We start from the raw sequence: 21,105 nt of genomic DNA, 5'->3' as shown, positions 1-21,105 counted from the left end.
TTGTTGCGGTTGTAATATAGCCCTACCACATGCATTTTAGCTGTGTGTAATTACTGTCAAAATTAATTGCTCCAACTTATACGCGTCCATCTAGAAAAACATTTAAATTGAAAGATGTGTGAAAATTTAGTTTCCAAATAGGAAATCTGACCAAGACATACTATGTACTCACACAACACTCTTAGCAACATTGCACAAGGCAATCAAGATGCATTAGGAGTTAAATACTACATTTATAAACATATCCTGACATAACCTTTGACACAAAATTACACAAGCAATGCATATGTATCAGAGAAAAATCCCACATAAAGAGGCTTCCGTGCATAAAACAGAATGTAATCTTTCTACATGATAAGGATCCAAATGAGGTTTCATTTCTGCAAATTGATTCATGCATAGAAATTTGGCACATCAATGTTTAGTAAAATACCAATTTACACCAGAGAACACATTGTTTCAATGAAAACAACAAATTCCAATTTAATACTCTACTGCATGGCAAGTACATTTGTAGCACACAGACAGGGACCATGTTATCAAATTTTCTGAATTAGAAGTTCACGAGTGGCTTACAACATCATGTCAAGTCCCAACTTATTTTGTCACAATATCCGGTCCATCTCCAAATTCCAATGTTTAAGTATCAAGTCAAGTTCCTACCTTAATTTGAACATAGACTCAGAAATTGTAGATTTCTTGAACCATCTTTAAAAAATATGCTGTGAGATGGATCTCAAGCAATCAAATTACCTGCAAGACAGAGAACATCCGAATCTTCATTTTCCATAGGTTAACATATCAGATATTTAAGAGTTTTTTAAATTACAAAGCAAATGCAGTTTAAGAATCTAACTTTTATTTTGGGAAAATAATCTACAACAAAATAGGTGTTCTTAACAAAGAAAACAGGATACTCCGTATGACAAATTAAAAATGATTCAATTAGCACGATCAACTTTTATCATCCATATACAGCTTATACATATATACAAATAGACACAGACATATATTACATTTAAATAAATATCTAAAATAACTATTAAAACACCCATAGACACAAATATTTATCATATATCACTCAATTGATTACGATATCATTGGAAACTTTCTCAAAAGTAGAAATGTAGACCATAAAATTTGTTCCACTTTTTGACAATTTAATATCCTCCATAAGGCCAATTGTACATATAAGGTTAATGATTCCGACAATGCTTCCATTATTGAATTATTCCTGTGTTTCATCTTACAAAAAGAGGTTTCTTTTTCATCTAACAAAGGGGTATTCAGCTCATCAACTTGTTTATTGCTGCTTCCAATTTGCTTCAGTTCAACCATGCTGTGATTATCTCCATAAATAATTTCCACGCTCTTTGTGGGTCTTCAGACTTTTCTAGATCCAAGTAAACTTTAGCAATGCACACAAGCTGCATAGATGATAGTCTTCATGATCCAAAATTCGGGTCACTCATTCAGATGTTTATGGTCCTGGAAACGTTGTCACTAAGAGTAGAAGTGGTCAAGCAACATGGAAATAAGTTTGCTCATCAAAGTTGTTGGAAACCTGATGAATTGCAGATGTAGAGCAGTTTGGAGTGAAGCAAGGTTGGTTTGCAACCTGACTGCAGGTGTAAAACTCCAACCAAGTTGCAAGTATCAGACCTGATTGGAAAACCAACTTTGGCGAGTTTGCTGTTTGCAACAGAAACGTAAGCATAGAGTCCACCACTGCAAACCCATCAACAACCATCAAACTCATCACCGTCAAAACACTTTCTGGTTTGGACAATGTGCAAGAATCTCCAGTACCATGGGTAAAATAAACAAGATTTAGAGCTTTTTATAGAAGATCTAATTGAGAAGTTTGGGATGTCAAAAGCCTTTTGAGGAAGAAAAAGGACTGGAAGAAACCAAACTGAAGCATGGACAGCTATGTTACCCCAATGGCCGGCAGGGCATGGTGGGACAAGTTTCCGGGACGGCAAAATTCTTTTGCCAATCTTGGGGACGGCTATATAAAATAGAGGGAAAATTTTAAATATACAGGGAAATTTTAAATGTTCATATGAAAAATAGATAAAGCATGCATATATACATTATATTCATATAAAACATGGATAAAGCATGTATATGTACATTATAGAACCTTAACAGACCACATTTGTGTTCAGAATTCATTGTCAATACTCAATATGCATTCACAATTCACAATTCATTGTCAATACTCAATATGCATTCAAAATTCAGAATTCATTGTCCATACTCAGTATGCATTCATAATTGAAAATTCATTGTCAATATGTCAGCACTTGTTTGCATGTAGTTCATTGTTTCTTTCTGGTTGGAAGATATTTTGATAGTATTCCATTACTATTATGACCTACAACCGCTTCTTTATACAGTACCAAGTTTTGGGTGTTTGTGAAATTCATTACCAAGCTGTTATTCATATTTCTGAGTGCTTTTGGCTATGATTCAGACCTCAACCACTTTTTTACGCACTACCAAATTCTGAGTGTTTGTGAAATTTATTACCAGGCTGCTGCTCATTATTTAGGCCCCAGGACGGGGACGGGGGATTTAGACCCAGGGACACGTCTCCGGGTAACACAGATGGACAGTCATCACACCGAAGTGTCTTCTGAAGCAAAGATTGACATATAATCACCATATGACAGGGAGATTAATGATGAGGAGTTGAGCCAATGGCTATCTCAGATGGAGCTACACTTTAGCCTTTATAACCTTACTCCTGATCACGAAATCTCCTTTGCAAATCTTGAGCTAGCAGGTAATTCTATTACTTGGCATCAGAGCTATGCCCTATCCCTAAATGAAGAAAGGATACCACCAATTTCGGAGGGAAGAGTTCAAGACACTGATGAAGCAATTCTATCCCATTTACTACAAAGAGGACTGCATTATTCAATGGCATCTTTTCCAGCAAAGATAAGGGTATAGTATACAACAACATACAAGCAAATTCCAGAAGAGGGCTGTCCAATTGGGCAAAGATATCATGGATAAAAAGTTGTTGATGAAGTATATAAGAGGGTTGTTTGTGCACCGCCCTCAAGACCATGATGAGGCATGTGCCTAAGGCAACCATGTGGAGTTGGACAAGGTGTCTTCATTTAAACTAGCAAAAAGAAGAGAGACAGTAATAAGGACAAATGAGCAGGGATAAAGACAAGGAAAAGCAATATCATGAACATGTGAGTTTTAAAATGCAGATAATGCTGCAACAGCAGAGAATAAACACAAAACAAGAAATCTTTTGACACAAACACAAAAAACACTTTATTCAATTCAATGGAAGATCGATTACATCTTGCAGGCCCCATTAAACATTACAGTTAGGCAGTTTTATAGAGGTTGTCGCCTCTTGGAACAAATAATACACTGCACTTCAGAAACTAATTATATTAGTTTAAGCATTACACTATCAATAGAACTCTACGATGGCAGAAGATAACTCTAGCTAACCAAGCTAAAAATAGTGAATGCATATTGCATGTGTTTATTCCACTAGCATTGGAACTGACAGTTAAAATATATTAGCTAAACTGAATAGTTGTATATTATGCATGCCACTAAAAATAGATCTGCATGAAGTGAGACTCGAGTTCAGCATCAGTTGTCATTTCAAAACAGGGTAATAAAGACAATTCAGAAACAGAGCAGAATTCTATCTCTTCTCAACATCACTGATTAGACAAGTGTGCCGTGAGGTCAAAGTGTGAAGTTCCCAGTCAATTGTAGCATCAGTAATTTATTTGTGTAAGGAAATTATTTGTTGTGATAGGAGAGTCTGGTAAAAGAATGAAGAAAGAAAATGAAACTTTGGTATGTGAAAAGGATATTTTGAAAGATTAATTGGTGAAAGTCAAAAATTGTAATTTGGAATTGATAGAAACTATAAAGTAGTTGAGAAAAGATGTTTATGAAAGTTCATGTGAAAATGATATTCTTGAAAAAGAATTGGAGAAAATCAAGAAGACAAATGATGATTTAGAAAAGAAGTTAAAATTATTGGAAAAAGAAAATGAGCTTTTGAAATCAAAGCAATCAGATTGAGATGTCTCATGTGGTACAAAAGATTTGTTTCATTCCCTTGAGCAATCAGTTGATATGGATGAAGTACCAAAAGTTTCTTAAGGTGAAGATGGTGACGTTGAAGGTAAGGATATGCATGATGTTAAAAACAAAGGTTGTTTTGAAAATAGTGTTGGTTGGAAGATGATGCAAAAAATGGGTTATAAAGAAAGAGGACTAGAAAAGCATGGGCAAGGAATTCAAGAGCCCATACAGCCAGTTATGAGGTCAAAGAATGAAGGTCTCGGATATGGTAAGAAAGATCGATCTAATGTTGCCGGTGTTACAGGTTTGAACAAATCAATTCAAAGTAAGGATGCATGTTGTGTTTGCACTGTCACAGAGAAGGACATAAAGCAAATAATTGTTGGGATCTTCACCCTTGTTCAATTTGTGGGTTGAAAAATCATTGTGAAAATTCATATTGGAATAGAAAGATGAATGTCAATGAACAATCTAAGAAGGGTTGTATGCAGATTGATTATGGTGGGATTGATGGATCCTGTTGACAAAAGTTAACGAATATGTTCAAAAGGTTGTATAAGCCGAATTGTTTGCATGCAAATAGAAGAAGTTTCAATCAAGTAGTTGATGACTGCTTGCTATGATTGGCATATTGAAGTGTCATGAGTCTCTTTTAGAGAAAGGAAGGGAAGGTTTTGTGATCTCTCGTGAATGAGAGAAATGAGTTGCATAGTGAGTTGCAAGGGTTGGAGTAAAGATCCAATTTATCAAAGGTTCGAGATCAAATTGTGAGTTTCAGCATCAAGGAGTATATTGGTAACTGATGCTGAAGTGAAGTGATCATCCACATTTGTTTATTGCCATGCAAACCATTAACACTAGTTTGTGTACCGTTGAGAGATCCTCATCTAGTTACGCATGTCATACACCATGTGCAGTTTCATTTAACTGTTCGTTTGTATGTAATTGATTTTTAAATGTACATGTTGATTTTGCATGTCAAATGCATGAAGGAAAACACTCAAATTAACTGTCTATATTTAGACAATGTAATCTTTATATAGGATAAACCTTATTCTGTTTAAAGCGGTTTGTAATGAATGAGAAAGACCGAATGAATAAAATAATTTCTGCGTTGTGTTAAGATTTTTCTGCAGCAATTTTCTGCTTGTTGCCTCTGTTTTGAAATCCACGGAATAAAAGTAAAAAGATTACTGGAGATTCCAATTTGAATGAAAACTTGTGTTGTGTGTAGAGCAGGGGGTGTTGTGGGTTTAAGTTCCAAGGCAAACGAGGAAGAGCTGACAAAGCTTTTTCATGTCGATGTGCATCAAGGATAAAAATGCAGATTCTTTGTTCAATACTTTTTCTCAAGAAAAATTAAATTCTCAAAAATTGTGAATGAATTGGGATTGCAATGTATGGATCACCCTCAGCCATATGCACTTGGAGGAGTCGAGAATGGCATGTAGTTAGTATAGAACCCCTATCATTATGTTTTGATAATATGGTTTATCCAACTATTTATTAATGGTTTTCTGGCTTCAAGTGGTTTTAAGAGTTAATTAGTTGAAACTTGACAATTATGTTCCTCTTGGCAAGTGTCAAGTCCTTTAAATATATTTTGTATCGTTACAGAGAGCTCTAATCCTTGGCTGACTACTTCCGGTCTAGTTCTGTAATAACTTAATGTGAGTAAAGATATACTTTTAGTCCTCTGTTTGGTATGCATTATTAGTTTTGTTCACTATTCAAGAATTCATTTTATTTTTTTTCAGATAGGAGAGTAAACATGGGGCGGAAGTAATGGAGTTAAAATAGTGCAAGGTCAAGCTTTCCATTGGTGCTGATTAAAGACTAAGTGCTAGTTGATATGGTACCACTAGAAGTTTGTGGAGTAATCTAAAGAGGCTACCCCTGAAGAGAGCTATCAAACATGAAATACAACTTCTACCAGATTGTTTATTGCCTAGTATCCAGCTGTAGCACCAAAAGTGTTATTAAGGCACAAAAGGTTAACAGCTCAAAAATCTTTTGGAGCAAGCTGTGATAAGGATCTCCATGAGGTTCTCCCATCATTATAGACTTGTAGTACTGAAATAGAATGGGACATGGCACATGTGCATTGACTATATGGGTTTACACAAGATCACTGTCAAGAATAGGTATCCACTGTCCCGCATAAATGATTTGTTGGATCAATTGCAGCATGCAAGTAATTCATGAAGCTGGACCTCAAATCCAGATATCACCATGTAAGAGTCAAAGAAGGGGATGTGTAGAAAATTACCTTCAATAAAAGGCAAGGTCTCTGCCTGGATTGTGCAATGCTCCAGCCACCATCATTTGTCTTATGAATGATATATTGAGACCTTTGATTGATTCTTGTCTCATAGTTTACTTGAATGACATTTTGATTTTTAGTAAGTCTTACAAGGATCATTTGTCTCATCTAGAAAAGATGTTTGAGATACTAAGGCAGGGTAAGCTTTTCTTGAATGCAATGAAGTGCGAGTATGCCAAAACTCCATTGATATATCTTGTTGATGTGTTGGGCAATGGAAAGATAAGGATTGATCTTTCCGAGATAGAGGCTATCCGCTATTGTAAATTGACCCAAGCCCTTTACCATGATGGAAACTAGGAGCTTTGTTGACGTTGCACGATACCTTTGGGAAGTTGTTCTGAACTTCTCACATGTGGCTGCCCCTTTTCTTGAGCTCACGGGGCAAGGGAAAGAAATTCCATGGGGGCAACAAACAGAAACAATCTTTTGAAGAGTTGAAGTTCAAAATCAGCACAACACTGATTCTAGTCCCCCATTCGCAACAAACTTTGAGGTGGAGAAAGATACATGCCCTGGAAGCAATGTTCTTGCAAGGACACTGGCCTATTTGCTATCATTCCACAATGTTCAAGGGAGGAACATTGAGCAACAGTACTATGATAAGAAGTTGTCTACTCTAGTTTCAGTGATCAAGAAACTGAAGTATTATCTAGTGCGAAAAAAGGCTGTCATTCACACTAATAACAAGCCCTTACAATATTTACAAGCACAAACAAAAGTTGCTGCAGTCAAAACACTATAAGTGGATGTAGTAATTCATTCAACAATTCTATATATTAATCAAATATAGCCATGGTATCAAAAACAAGGTGGCAGATATGATCTCTAGACCAACCTCTTCTAGCTGTGGTGAGTAGTTCGTCATTGTTGGAGCCTTTTGTGCAAGAGGTATATAAAAGATTTTGTGCAAGAGGTATATACAAGATTTTGTGCAAGATGCAGATTTCAGCAAGGTATATCAGACCATACAAAGCAGGAAAAGCATTGGGTTTGCAACTCAATAAAACTACTATACCCAAGAAGGCCTTAAATACAAAGCAGGTAGGCTACGTGTGCCAAAGGAGCATAGGATTTTGCTCGAAAGGGAGGTACACACATGAAACATTGCTGGTCATTTTGGGGTGACTAAGATGGTGCATAACCTACAGCAGTATGTGTATTGGCTATATTTACAAGTTGATGTGCAAAGTTCTTTTGGGGTTGTCAATTGTGTTGCATGAGTAAGCTCAACAATAGGAAGTTGAGGCTGTACCAGCATTTGCCCATGCCTACAAGACCTTCAAATAGGGACACAGCTATTCTGGCTCCAAAACCGTGTGTTTATTGACTCCTTCGAAAAATCACAGCCGTAGTTTTCACAATCAACGGTCTGTAATGCATCTGTAACTTCGTGTTAGTTGACTTTCCGTGGTACATTACTGCATTTATGGAGCCAGAATAGCTGTGGCCTTCAAATAGTGTCTCCATGTTTATGGACCAAGTATGATAACAATTACATGTTTATGCTTGTGGATCATTTGAGTAAGATGTGTACACTAATGGCTTGTAAAAAGACTCTAACTGGGTCTGACGCAGCAGAGTCATTCTTTAAATATTTATGGATTAATTTTAGCTTACCAGAGAGCATAGCAGCATTCTATCGACATAGAATTAACTGTAATTCAAGTACTCGGGTTTAAAACAGGAAAACTTGGAAAAAAACTCAAGAATAAACACAATATGCTATTTGTAAAAACAAAGAAATGGTAATAATAATTTTGTCATTTCATGTCAAATATAATGCATATACATAAAAATAGACATTATACATTATAAACATGCTGATTCTAAGTATGACTTTTTTAACAATTATTATACTTTCTACTAAGAGCATTTATGTAAAAAACAAATGGCTGGCCAAAAAATAGGTCATTTCATCATGAAAAATGACCTAATATTTAGGAGCAGCACAATTTTCTTAGTTAAACCTATATTATAATATAGATTAAAAGAAAAATACTCATTGCAGTTTGAAATTTAACTTCTCAAAGAAATCTATTCACAGTAAAAGAAAATTTAAATGCCTAAACCTTAACCCTAAACAAAAAATGTTAAGTGTTCCTTTGCTCTATATTTAAATATCTTAACCCTAACCATATAACAAAAATGTTTGGTGTTCCTTTGCTCTATATTTTTCTGTCTCGATGTAAAAATGAGCCAAAAACGATACATCTAAAAAATTCATAAACAAAAAACTTCTTGAAAATCTCGGAAAAACTTGGGAAACGAAACAGCAAATGTGGCAGATCACGATTACTCAGGATTAATTGCGACTCTCTCAAGCATAATGCTACTATGCCAGTGAGTATCATATCTGATGATTACTCAGGATTAATTGTGACTTTCTCAAGCGCAATGCTTCTATGCCAGTAAGTATCATATCTGATAGGAATGCACAGTTTTTGAGCAAGTTTTGGTGCACATTATGGAAAAGAATGGACACAAAACAATCAAGGTTGTGAATAGAACATTGCAACAACTGTTAAGGGGCTATACTCAGTAGTATCCCAAGCATTGAAATGATCATTTGGTCTAAATTCCACATTCATAAAACAAGGCTATTCATTCTTCAACCAGTCCTCTGTTCAAATTTCAAAGTTTGTTTTGGGTTATGTCATCTAGCTCGCTTGATATATGCTTGGGCAGTTAACTAAGGATATACTTGGGCAAGGAGAGAATGACCTTCAACAAAGCTTAAGCCACAGAGATATGGTTTATTTGAGATCACAAAACAGGTAGGACACAATGCTTTTCATTGATTTTGCCTAAGTAAATGAAGATCTTCTCACTGATAAATGTTGAAAAGTTGCATTTGTTCGAGCCATCTATATTGGATGACAAGCAAGAGGTTGTTCTGCCTTCACTGGATGGTTTTGCACCTGATGAGATGGAGTTGGAAAATGGAATCACTCTTCATAAGAAAGTGAGGCAGACCAAGCGTTATAGCTCTAGACATAGATGGTGGAATCAATGGGTCAATTACCTAATAAGGCCAAGTGGATGTCAAGAGGAGACGTGGTAAAAAGTTCTCACACTTGATTAGGTCTTAAAGCTCTTGTGAACCAAAAAGCATGATTCAAAAAGCGGGTCATTTGTTCACATCTTTAAGGTCCTAGAAAAGTTGACACTCCAGGTAGAAGTGGCCAAGCAACATGGAAATCAATTTTCTCATTACAGTGGTTGGACACCTGATAAATGACAAATATGGAGTGGTTTGAAATGATGCAAGGGTGGTCCAGGGCATCTCCATCAAATTCCAACAGGTGTCAAAACCGATTGGAAAACCAAATTTGGTGAATCCACTTCTTGCAACATATGGGCAAAGGTAGAATATGATGCAGTGGACACATGCAATCAACTAACTCATCACTATCAAAAGCGGCAACAACATTTTGATTTGGACAATGAGCAAAATATGAAGGGTTTTGAAAGTTCAAACACCCTAATTTATGTACTTTCCTCAATTTTGGTAACCCTAAGGAATGCTAGGAATCTATATCTGTTGTAAACTCAAAGTATCGAGGGTTGACTCTATGTAAAAACTCTCTTATTGCTCATGTTTGTAAGATTCATGCGAGATAGTTAATGTTACCATAGTTGTTGGGGCAGAGACAAGGTTAAGAGGCCTGATCCAGTTGAAAAGGCTCCAATTAACCATCATGATGATGTAATCTTCATATCTCGATGCCTAAGATAATGATGGGGTGCTTGGAAGCACTCTTTGTGGAGTTTTCCACTCATTTAAGGGTTTTCTCCAATTGTAAATGATGCCTCCTATGATTGCAACGTGTGTGAGCCTTGCTTGATATTTCCATTATATTGTGATGATCAAGCATGTTTTACTGTAATTTCCAATGATTTTAAGTACCATAATGTTTATAAGTTTTGTACATTGATAGATAGCATAGAATCCATTTAATGGTGCTCAAGGGTTATCAACCTAACATTTACAAATCATTTCCAGATGGAGGAATGGAAGACATGATATATAAGACTCTTCTGTCCACAGAGAGTAGATATTTTTTCACACTTTTATAGTTTGAAAACATGTTGCATGTTGTTGACCTTGGTGCTTCTGTAAAGCTATATTGATCATTGTTTTCCCACAAAGCAACAGACCATAATTACTTGTCAAGCCAAAGTCTAGAAAGTGTCTTTTCGTCATTCCACTGAAAGTAGAATACAAAACTCCTTATTAAAAAAATTGCAGAGGTCTTTAGAAGTACAGAAACTTACAAGTTTTAGGGTCTTCTTTCAATGAGGCGGTATTCAAACCCTTTTATAAAGAGTAGATATTTTTCACACTTTTATACTTTGAAAACATATTGCATGTTGTTGACCTTGGTGCTTCTGTACAGCTATATTGATCATTGTTTTCCCACAAAGCAACAGACCATAATTACTTGTCAAGCCAAAGTCTAGAAAGTGTCTTTTGTCATTCCACTGAAAGTAGAATACAAAACTCCATAGGAAAAAAATTGCAGAGGTCTTTAGAAGTACAGAAACTTACAAGTTTTAGGGTCTTCTTTCAATGAGGCAGTATTCAAACCCTCCAAAATATGGAAAGGAAGTGAAATCACAAGAGCTTTCCAAGGTATTCAGCATTTTTGTGGTAAAGCTTTGCTTGTAACTCATTTGAAATCAAATACTGCCAAACATCATGCAGACTGGATCTTCTAAATCAATATCTTTGTATCACCACAAAAGGATCTGCATCTAGGTGTTGATATTCTGAATGTGCTTATTCAACCTAAAGAAGAATACTAATTTGTTTCAAATTTGTTTATGGTTAATATTGAAAAAATTATAGAGAAATCAGGCATTCAACTATAAAACATTGGCAGCAAGAGAAATGACATGACTAAGATGAAATCTTTCACCGCTTTCATTAATAAATGAGCATATTATATGACACCTACATGGCCCATGGCCAGGTGCCATGAGCATCAAACACATAAGACTCAACCCAAACAACTCACCCTGCAGATAAGATATATTCTACCATTGATTTACAAACTTATATTGTGCAAACACTGCTACAATTGTTTTGTATTACACACTTATTAGTAGTTTACAATTTACATATACTTGCCAAGTTATAAGAGTACTAAATTAGAATAGAATATTTTCATTTGAAATAATGTGCTCTATGCTGTAACAATTTTTAAATTACAAAGATAACATATTATAGTATTGTATTCATAAAATATACTATCAAATTATACTACTAACAGCATATATTATAGCATTGTATACATTAAAACATGCTGTCTCCTCTTGTGAGATGAATGTTACAATCAATAACGCATAACACCAGTATCTAAAACAGATTAAAGCATAGAAACTCCATCTGTCATTTGCTATAGCTAAGACATATGTCAATGGTATCATGATCTTCCAAATTTGACATAATTGTGCATATGTACCATCTCATAAGGGAAAACCTCACCGGTACTGAGACAACCTTCATTCCAAAACATTTTTTTTTTTTTAAATTTAAAAGCTTGTTAAAGACATGTCATTCTATTGTTGACTTAACGTTATTTTCAAAATGCATGATCCACAAAATTCGATTACCATGTTTTCATAATTGATTGAAAAAAGATTTTATCCTAGTTCTGATACCACTGTTATTAATCGCCATCCTTGCAACTGAAACATGGCAAGGCAAGAAATGGATGAAAATTTCAACTCCAATGCATGCCTACTCAATGTATTACAGAAGCATGACTATTAGGTTATAAGATAAAATTCATGCGGAAAACTATGTTTATCATTTAAACTCCCAAGGAAGATCATCCTCCGGTGGCATGTGCCACATCAACATCATAATCCCTATACCTAATGCAGCCAGCTCCTATGTAACTCCACCCCATTATCATCCTTAATTCAAAGATGACCTATAAGACTACAATGCTCATAATACTTGCAAATTATGGATGCATCCAAACCAATCTGTTCAAACCTTCTAACAAGCATCACATTGATCTTAACCATAACATTAAATAGTAAAAGAGTTCTGAAGCTCTTTTAATCAGCCCAAGAAAATTTGTCTTCCAGCTCATGTTGCTTCTGATATGCCAATTACTTAAAACGAATTGTCTATACATCAACCTTTATCAATATATTAAAACAAATTCATTGATATATTTAATTATACATCCTTGTAAGAGAGAAGCTAATTCCACACACACCATGATTCCTTAGTAAAGCAACTTGATACTAACAAGAGAATTGAACCTGGGCAATCTTGGTGTTCCGTGACTTCTTACCACTAGGCCAGAGCTTGATGGAGAAGAAACATCTAAAGTCCTAAAGAGTCAAATGTTTTGAGATTTAGAACTAGGCCACTTGACAATGTTTAGTATAGAAGCACTTTTCCCAAATATTAAAAACAAAGGCACACTTTCAAAGTAGGTTTTTCCATCTATATGCTTTTATTTTGTCTAGTTCTTTCAGACATAACATACTTGGCATTCAAGTCATTCAATTATTCATATATAAATAAAGAGAAGAGTAAAATATATTAGTAATCAAAATATGTAAAAACATAGACCAAATACAGTAGATCCACGTCAACAAGAAAACCCAAGCAGCCCATAACAGGATATCACTTGACCTGATATCATGTCTAGTATAAATAAAACTATAAAAATAAAAAAGGAAAATATAACCGTCTTTCATCTGTAAAGGACCATCATGTCTAACCAAATTGCTGTGAACAGTAGATTGAGGCATACTATTAGAATATTTAATTATATTTTAGTCACCTATATTTAGTTCCTTGTTTAATGGTCATTTAGCTTTTTAGTTAATTAGCTTTTAAGCTTTATTTAGAAATTAGCTTTTTCTTTTTAATTAATTAGCTTTTAAGCTTTATTTAGCGTTTAGCTTTTTAGTAGTTCACTTTAAACGACTTGTTCTTAATTTAGAACGTTGTCTTGTAATCTCTATATATACGCTTGTATATTGTTGAATACATTGTCCGATTATTGAATCATTCATTCAATTTATTTTTCATGGTATCAGAGTGGGTCGATGGGATTCTTTAAAGTTGGCGAATTTTTTAATAAAAAATCATGGCCTTCTTTCTGGAATATTTTCCAGATTTTTTTTAATTGTTTTTAAAAAAAAATGATTTTGCTTTTTTGAAAGCTTTTTTAGGGTTTCGAGGGTTTCTGGTTTGCGGGCGAATTTCTTTGTGCTGGGCAGCAGTTCATGTTTTTTTTAGCGTTCTAGAGATTTTCGGGCCTGCAACCTGGAGTTTTTTTGCAGATTGAAAATTTTCCTAGGGTTTCTGCAATTTTCGACTAGGGTTTTGACCCTTCAGTTCAAGTCGAAATTTTATTTTGCTTGCAGATTCTTGGTGGGTTTTTGGAGACCTCAACTGGGTCGTCATCAGATTTTTCCGTGTGCATCGTTTTCCGTGCATTGATTTTTGAGCTGTCGGATCTGTATTCTGATTTTAGATTCTCGGTGGGTTTTTTGAGAGCTTTTCTGGGTTGATCTCAGATTTTTCTGGTTGCCTCGTTTTCCTTGCCTCGAATTTTGTGCCAGCAAATTTGCCTTGGAATTTAAAACAGTCAGCGAATTCTGCTAATTCTGTGGGTGCTTTTTATGCTGTACATCAGACCTAGTGTTTCTGCCCTTTTTTTTTGCATTTTTTTTGGAAAAAAAATCGTTAATATTTTTCTTTTTTTTAACAAAAAAAAAAAAAATCAAAGGTATTTTTTTATTTTCTTCAAGTTATTATTTTTTTCTGATTATTTTCAGGAAAAATTTCAGGTTTTAAGTTTGCAGAAAATTTTAATTTCTGGGTTTCTTCCAAACCTCAAAATTCGCGCTTTGGGATTTGTGCCAGAATTCTTCTCCAAGGTTTCAGATTTTTTGTGCAGCTGCTTCTATTCTGATTTTTGAATCAGATTCTTCTGTCTCATGCTTTCATTAGGTTGACCTCATTCAACCTCCATTTTTGTGATGGCATCTTTGACAAACATCATGTTGGAACACAGACATAAGTTCAACAGCTGCCACAACACCTAGAAACAGTGCATGTTCACGATATCTGAATATCGTTACCTTTATCAAAATGATTTAGGCCAGACCTCGTCTCACAAGTCCCATGGTTTTCACGATTTTTTCCTAAAAAATTGTCTGTCGGTTTTATGATTTTTTCCACAAAAAATCATGGGAGGGTTTTCGCGATTTTTTCTTCAAAAATTGTTCGCAGGGTTTATAATTTTCTCTTAAAAATTATCTCATCTGTAATCCGCGATATTCGCGTAAGATTTTAATTATCTAGGTTTTACCCTTTTTTTTCCACAAAAAACGATGATTTGTAACCTTAGATGTCTTGGTTTTTCAATTTTCGACTCAAAATCATAAATTCTCTTTTCGAGGGTTCCTATTTCAGGGTTTGACAGTTTTTTCCTCAAAATCGTGCTTTGTTGCAGTTAGTTTGGGTCGCACCTGCCAGGGCGAACATCTGCAACCGTGGTATGGTATCTTGCAGTCAGTTGGTATCTTGCAGTCAATTTTTGGAGTTGATACACTTCTGCAAAAGGGTTTGCCGATTTTTCCTCAAAATCATGGTTTTAGGTTTCAGTTTGGTTACCCAACATCAGGTTGGATGGATTTTGGTATTCTTCGTCATTAACACTTTTCAAATCCAGGGAGGATCTCCACTGCAACAAAGTGTTCTTTTCATTTGTGATCAAAAGACCTGGAGTGTCTTCTGTAGGGTAGTTAGTAGATAGAATGACCATTAAGGGAGGGTATCAGAATATTTAATTATATTTTAGTCACCTATATTTAGTTCCTTGTTTAATGGTCATTTAGCTTTTTAGTTAATTAGCTTTTAAGCTTTATTTAGCATTTAGCTTTTTCTTTTTAATTAATTAGCGTTTAGCTTTCTAGTAGTTCACTTTAAACGACTTGTTCTTAATTTAGAACATCGTCTTGTAATCTCTATATATACGCTTGTATATTGTTGAATACATTATCCGATTATTGAATCATTCATTCAATTTATTTTTCACATACCACCTCACTGTCTCAAAAACTACACATATGCAGACATTCACTCACATACCAAGAACAGGAGGTCTAGCAAGAACAAATCCACCTCCCTGCTCCATCCTGGTCTCCACCATTGGCTTACTGCCAGCATCTGCCTCCAGCTGTGAACCCTCTGAACCCTCATCATAGACATGATCCTCCATTAGTGGATGACAAGACACAGTTGTACATTGTGGTGATCTCCACTAACTGAGCATTACACTACAAATATCAAATGCATATAAAAAGAAAAAACATGCCCAATAGACATAGCCACATCCTCCCTAAGGTCCTCATGACCATCAGCTGATTTTACAAAATGAGGCTGATGAATTAAGGCTTTATCAATTGCAACGAATATAGATAATGGAGTGTCAATCTGGTCCTGTTAGACGATCTCCTTCAGGCGATTCAATTCTCTTAGAATTCTCTCAGTCCGAAGGGGAGACAAATGCAGGTTGGGCAATAGCCTTAGGAGCAGCAGAAGCCAGGCTCGGCTGGGCCAGGCCAGGTTCAGATCTCAAGGCTTCAAATATAGCAGAGGTATTGTCTTTTAAAGCTTAATGATGGCCTAAAATGGTGGAGAACTTGTACTCTTGGAAGACAGGTCACAAGTTCAAATCTTGCAGAGGGTAAGGTATGCACACCTCATTTGTAGCACAATTGCATGTCTCCTACATGGAGTACAGGGCAGTCCCATATATTGTAAGCCGTGACCCAAAAACAGATCACCTGATATCGTGCACTTTAAAAGAATCCATTTCCATTTCCAGGCACCCAGGTCATCAGAGATCAGCTTGAGTTCATCCCAAATGGAGTGTTGAACATGCACCCTGTAATCCAGGTCCTGTTGAACACTGTTAAACACTGAATTTCTGGCACTGGTATACTTGGTATCCTCAACATGAGTAAGGATAACAACACAAGGAATTTTGACCACTATGGGGTTCTTAAATTTACACAAACTCCAAGGTTGCCCATGACTCTTAGGAACTTGATACAATAGCAGAAGGAGACGAGACGATTTGCATGCCATTCCTAGAACTGGCTTTCACCATTAAGCCTCTGATTTTACCTGCTCAGGGGAAGCGCCTTTGTGAGCCCTTTTGGCATTCTTTTAAGCCATGAAGAAACAGAAATTGGAAACTATTAAAGAGTGCTGCAGAAAATTTAATGAGAGAGAGAGAGAGCAGACCGTAAGAGTGGAGAAAAACAGGTCCCACCTGGCAAAAATCCATTGTGAAAACTGAATGCAGGCCCTCTACTAGAAAACAACTTTGTCCCCTTCCAAATCCAGTACTTAGCCACTGCTTCTTGGCTCCTAGCTTCAATATTATATGATACCCAAGCAAAGGACCCAGAAACACCCTTCCAGCAGCCATGGAACCCAAAATGCACACTAGCAGGAAGAAAAACATATATATATGGAAGCCACAATTTTTTTAGGGTATGGAAGCCACAAATTTCTGAGGCAAGTAGACTGGGAAACAAAAAAATATTCACAAATACCAGGAATGCCCGAATGCTTGAGCAGATGACAGGATCTTGAAAGACTCAATGGAAAGTGAATAATGGTAGAAAGTGGAAATGTGATATGCTTGTTGAAGCAAGCAATGGGAATTAGGAAGAAATGATGATGTTTGTTATTTTGATAGGATCAAAATTCCCTAACAACAAAGGTGAATCTAACTAACACAATAAGATAATCAAGTGGGGTGGCACCAAGGTCCTATATAAAGAGCAATGACAGAAAACACTCAACCTACTCATACCTCAACATAAGAATTTATGTCAAAGATGTCCCTGAAAAATCCTAATCAATGCATGATTATCCAAAGCAAATGTATTCATTTTAAGGCAAGACTTTCTATCCCAGATTGCTTGCCAAAGTATCCAGACCATAGTAGATGCTCGAGCATAACAATTCTGTACGACAAAAATCTCAAATCCCTGACTAATATCAGAATATACAATTGTTCTCAAGAATAATCAAGGTCTCCAAACAATAATTAATGCCAGATAATAACAATTTCCATTTTCTTAAAGTCCTGGAAACCTAACTGATGCCTGACTATAATCTAAAGAATGTAATGGAAGTCTCCAAACCTTATTTGTTGTCCAACCATAACAGTTTCTGTATCAAATAAAAATCTTGAATAAGTACTTAATGCCCAAACATCTAATTGTTCTCCAAAGTGTAATTAGTGCCTGATGCTACTGGTTTCTGGAAGAAAAATGACTCAACACCCTAACTAATGATCTAACCTACAAGTGTTTTCCAAATCACAATTAATGGAAGAAAATAAGGAGCAAATTTATTATTTAAAACAGTATTTCAAACCTTAGCCCTAATCATACCTCAACAAAACAATTTATGTCAAAAATATCCCTCAAAATCTCTAATCAATGCATGCGCATCCATAACAAATCTAAACATTATAAAACATCAATTTCTGTGGCAGATTGTTTTCCGAAGTGTCCGAACCTAGTCAATACAAGCATTACAATTTCTGCAGCAAAAAAATGTCTCAAATTTATGCAGGAGCATATGAGTTGAAGGCAATCCTGCTCATCCGAAAAAAATTCTCCCTCAATTTTTTTGTCTACTTTCCTTGTTTTCTGTTTGTGGTTGCAGGTTTTGTAGCTGGTCTCATCTGCTTTAATTTTCATTGATCTTGCTCTTTATGTGCTGAACTGATCTGTTCTAAACAGATTCCTTCATCCATCTTCCTGAAGCAGCTAACTCCTTTTCTAGTCATGTGATGATTAAATAGAGACTGATTAGGCTGGCAGTTGTTGGTTATTCGTGGGCTCCACATGGCAAGAAAACTATATATTATTACCTCTTTGACTAGCATAACTGAAAGTTCATTTAACTTAAACAAATTGTGTGCGATACCCTGTTTGTTCTCAGCAGCAGTTACTTTCCAGCTGGTCAATTAAATTCACATACATTCTTTTTGGTTTGCTGTTATGCTATCCGGCAACAGCTGAACAGTTTTCTATCCATTGAGTTGTGAATTCAATGGCCCACAAGATGCAAATCCTTCCCTTTTAACTGGGCAGTTAAGATTAAAATTAGGAGATTTGTTGTGCCTATTCCATTCCTGATCTAGTTGACATCAACAGATTGCTTGGTATCACGATTTATCAGGCATTCATGATAATATTCTGCCGGTTGATAATGGTGTCAGGTCTCATTTTTGGCTCATGAATATAACTCCATTTTGTGGTAAAAAGATGGTCAAGAGTTCCAATTATGAATTAGAAGTCAAAACATGGACTGGCACAGGCAGAACTGAGACAGATGTTAATTTTCTGATTCGGATTCTTATGAATTTTCTCATATAGAAACAAACTGGAGAAGCCTATGAGGGCTGCAAGCCTTAATTGATGGAAAATGGATTTGAGGCGGTTCAGCCCATATGCTGTTTTACTGTTTTCAATTGGTTTTCATAATGAGTTGCCTTTTGGTATGTGAAGATAATTCCACATAGGACTGTTAGACTGTGTATCCCTAAGGGCAAGGTTGTAATCCAAACGTTAAGAAATAAAGAATGTGTTGCTGTTTTGTTTGCATGGCTGCCTGAGTTGACTACCTGTTTGGGGGTACCTACCTGTTTGGGGGTACCCGATTTGGGACTGCATTACAAATACCTATTTAATATCTGAAAATACAATTGTTCCCCGTCACTAATGCCGATTCAAAAGAATTTCTGTTTTAAGAAAAGGTCTCAGAACCTAACAAATGCCCAAACAAAAAAAAATTAATGCGGACTGAAATCTAAGTCTTCAAACCCTAATTATTGCTAGATTATCAGTTTCAGTTTTAAAAGAGTCTTGAAACCCTAAATAATGCCCAGGCATACAAGTGTTCTCCAAATCATAATTAATGCCCAATTATAACAGTTGCTGGAAGAAAAATGTCTCAAAAACCTAATTAATGTCCAATCCTACAATTGATTTACAAACCATAATCAAAACAAAAAAAAAACATAGTAAATGTATTCTTTAACATTATTTAAAAGTTTCAAACCATAACACTGCCTATACCTGAACAAAATAATTCATGTCAAAGACATCCCTCAAAAATTATAATCAATGCATGAACATCCACAGCAAATGTACTCATTTTAAGATAACAGTTTCTGCAGCAGAATCTTTCCAAAGCATACAGGCCTTAGCCAATTTGAAAAAATTCTAAACCCCTTAATCCATACCCAAATTAAAAAGTGTACTCCAGACCCTAATCAAAGTCTCCAAACTCTAATTAATGCCAGATATATAACAGTGTATGATTTATTTTTTATCTCGGAATCCAGACTAATGCCCAAACATACAATAATTTTCCAGACGATAGTCAAAGTCTCCAAACCCTGCTGTCAGTGCACGATCACAACAATCTACATACTGGAAAAAGAAAAAGAAAAAGGTCTCGAAACCGTAACTAATGCCCATATATACAATTGTTCTGCACACCATAATCAAAGTCTTCAAACCCTATTTGCAGCTTGATCATTACAATTTCCATATTGAAAAAAAGTCTCGAAACCCTAATTAATGCCCAAGCATACAACGGTTCTGCAGATTATAATCAACGTTTTCAAACCCTATTAACGTATGAAATAAAAATCTTCTCATCCTAGCCAATTCCCCAACGTGGAATTTTTATGCAGTCCATAATCAAAGTCTCCATGTCCTATTTACAGCCCGATCACGACAATGTCCATATTGATGTCCGTATTGGAACCCAAAAAAAAAGTTTTCAAACCACAACCAATGCCCGAACATACAATTGTTTTGCAAATGGTAATCGAAATCTCCAAATCATTATTACTGCCCGATAGCGACAATTTCATTAAGATTGAAAAAAGCGACGCTCAAAACCATTACCAATGCCCGAACATACCATTGTTATTCTGACTGTAACCAATGCGACTACATAAACAATATATATATTCTCTAAAAGATTATTTCCTCTACTAACCTACACGATCATGTAGCGGCGCGCTCAGCCAGCAACTCCATGGGATCCCTGCCGAGCAATTTAGCCTCCTTCCGAATCTTCTGCATCTTCCTGACGCGCTCCATGAACAGCTCATACTCGCATTTCTCATAAGTGTGCCTATCGTGCTCGCATTTCCATGGCAAATAAAACTCCTTAACCCTGCATTCATTCAGAGGAATAAGCAAGTGCGCACACTGATCTCTGTATCCCAACGGCACACGCGCTTTCATCATCTCTTCCTGCGTAGCAATCTGCTGCTTCGGGGGAATTTCTTCCGCCATTGCTAATTTGTGTGTAATAATCGCACTCACCCTTTTCTATATCACACAAAAGAGTTTTATAGATATCGCCTTCCTCGTAAATCTTGTTTACGAACATTTTCATTTTTATATTTTATTTTTTCATTTCCCTTGTTCTTTCCACATTAAGATTATTATTATTATTATTTTAGATCAATCATTGTATACGAATTAATATACTTATATTTTTAAATATAAAAAATGTCGAAAGATATCTTATAATAGAAGAGAATCATATGTAAAATGAATGTTTTTCTAAAATACTAAAACCCTAAGAATGCAAATTCATTAAATTC

General features: G+C 35.6%; 1 protein-coding gene across 2 annotated transcripts; it reads right to left on the bottom strand.

Moving 5' to 3' along the window:
* Window positions 1-302: 302 nt before the first annotated feature.
* Window positions 303-20,849, bottom strand: LOC131859807 (NADH dehydrogenase [ubiquinone] 1 beta subcomplex subunit 7). Of its 2 annotated transcripts, none has more exons than XM_059213895.1 (2): window positions 20,494-20,849; window positions 303-753 (listed from the first exon to the last, which is right to left on the bottom strand). In XM_059213895.1, the coding sequence occupies exon 1, from the start codon at window positions 20,789-20,791 to the stop codon at window positions 20,498-20,500; it is 294 nt and encodes a 97-aa protein (XP_059069878.1). In that variant the 5' UTR covers window positions 20,792-20,849; the 3' UTR covers window positions 303-753; window positions 20,494-20,497. The 2 variants fall into 2 exon arrangements, with proteins under 2 accessions (XP_059069878.1, XP_059069877.1); XM_059213894.1 differs by having other exon boundaries at window positions 20,490-20,848.
* Window positions 20,850-21,105: the final 256 nt, after the last annotated feature.

This window comes from Cryptomeria japonica, chromosome 11 (genome assembly GCF_030272615.1).
Source record: "Cryptomeria japonica chromosome 11, Sugi_1.0, whole genome shotgun sequence".
NCBI lineage: Eukaryota > Viridiplantae > Streptophyta > Pinopsida > Cupressales > Cupressaceae > Cryptomeria > Cryptomeria japonica.
This window is presented reverse-complemented; position numbering and strand designations above follow the sequence as displayed.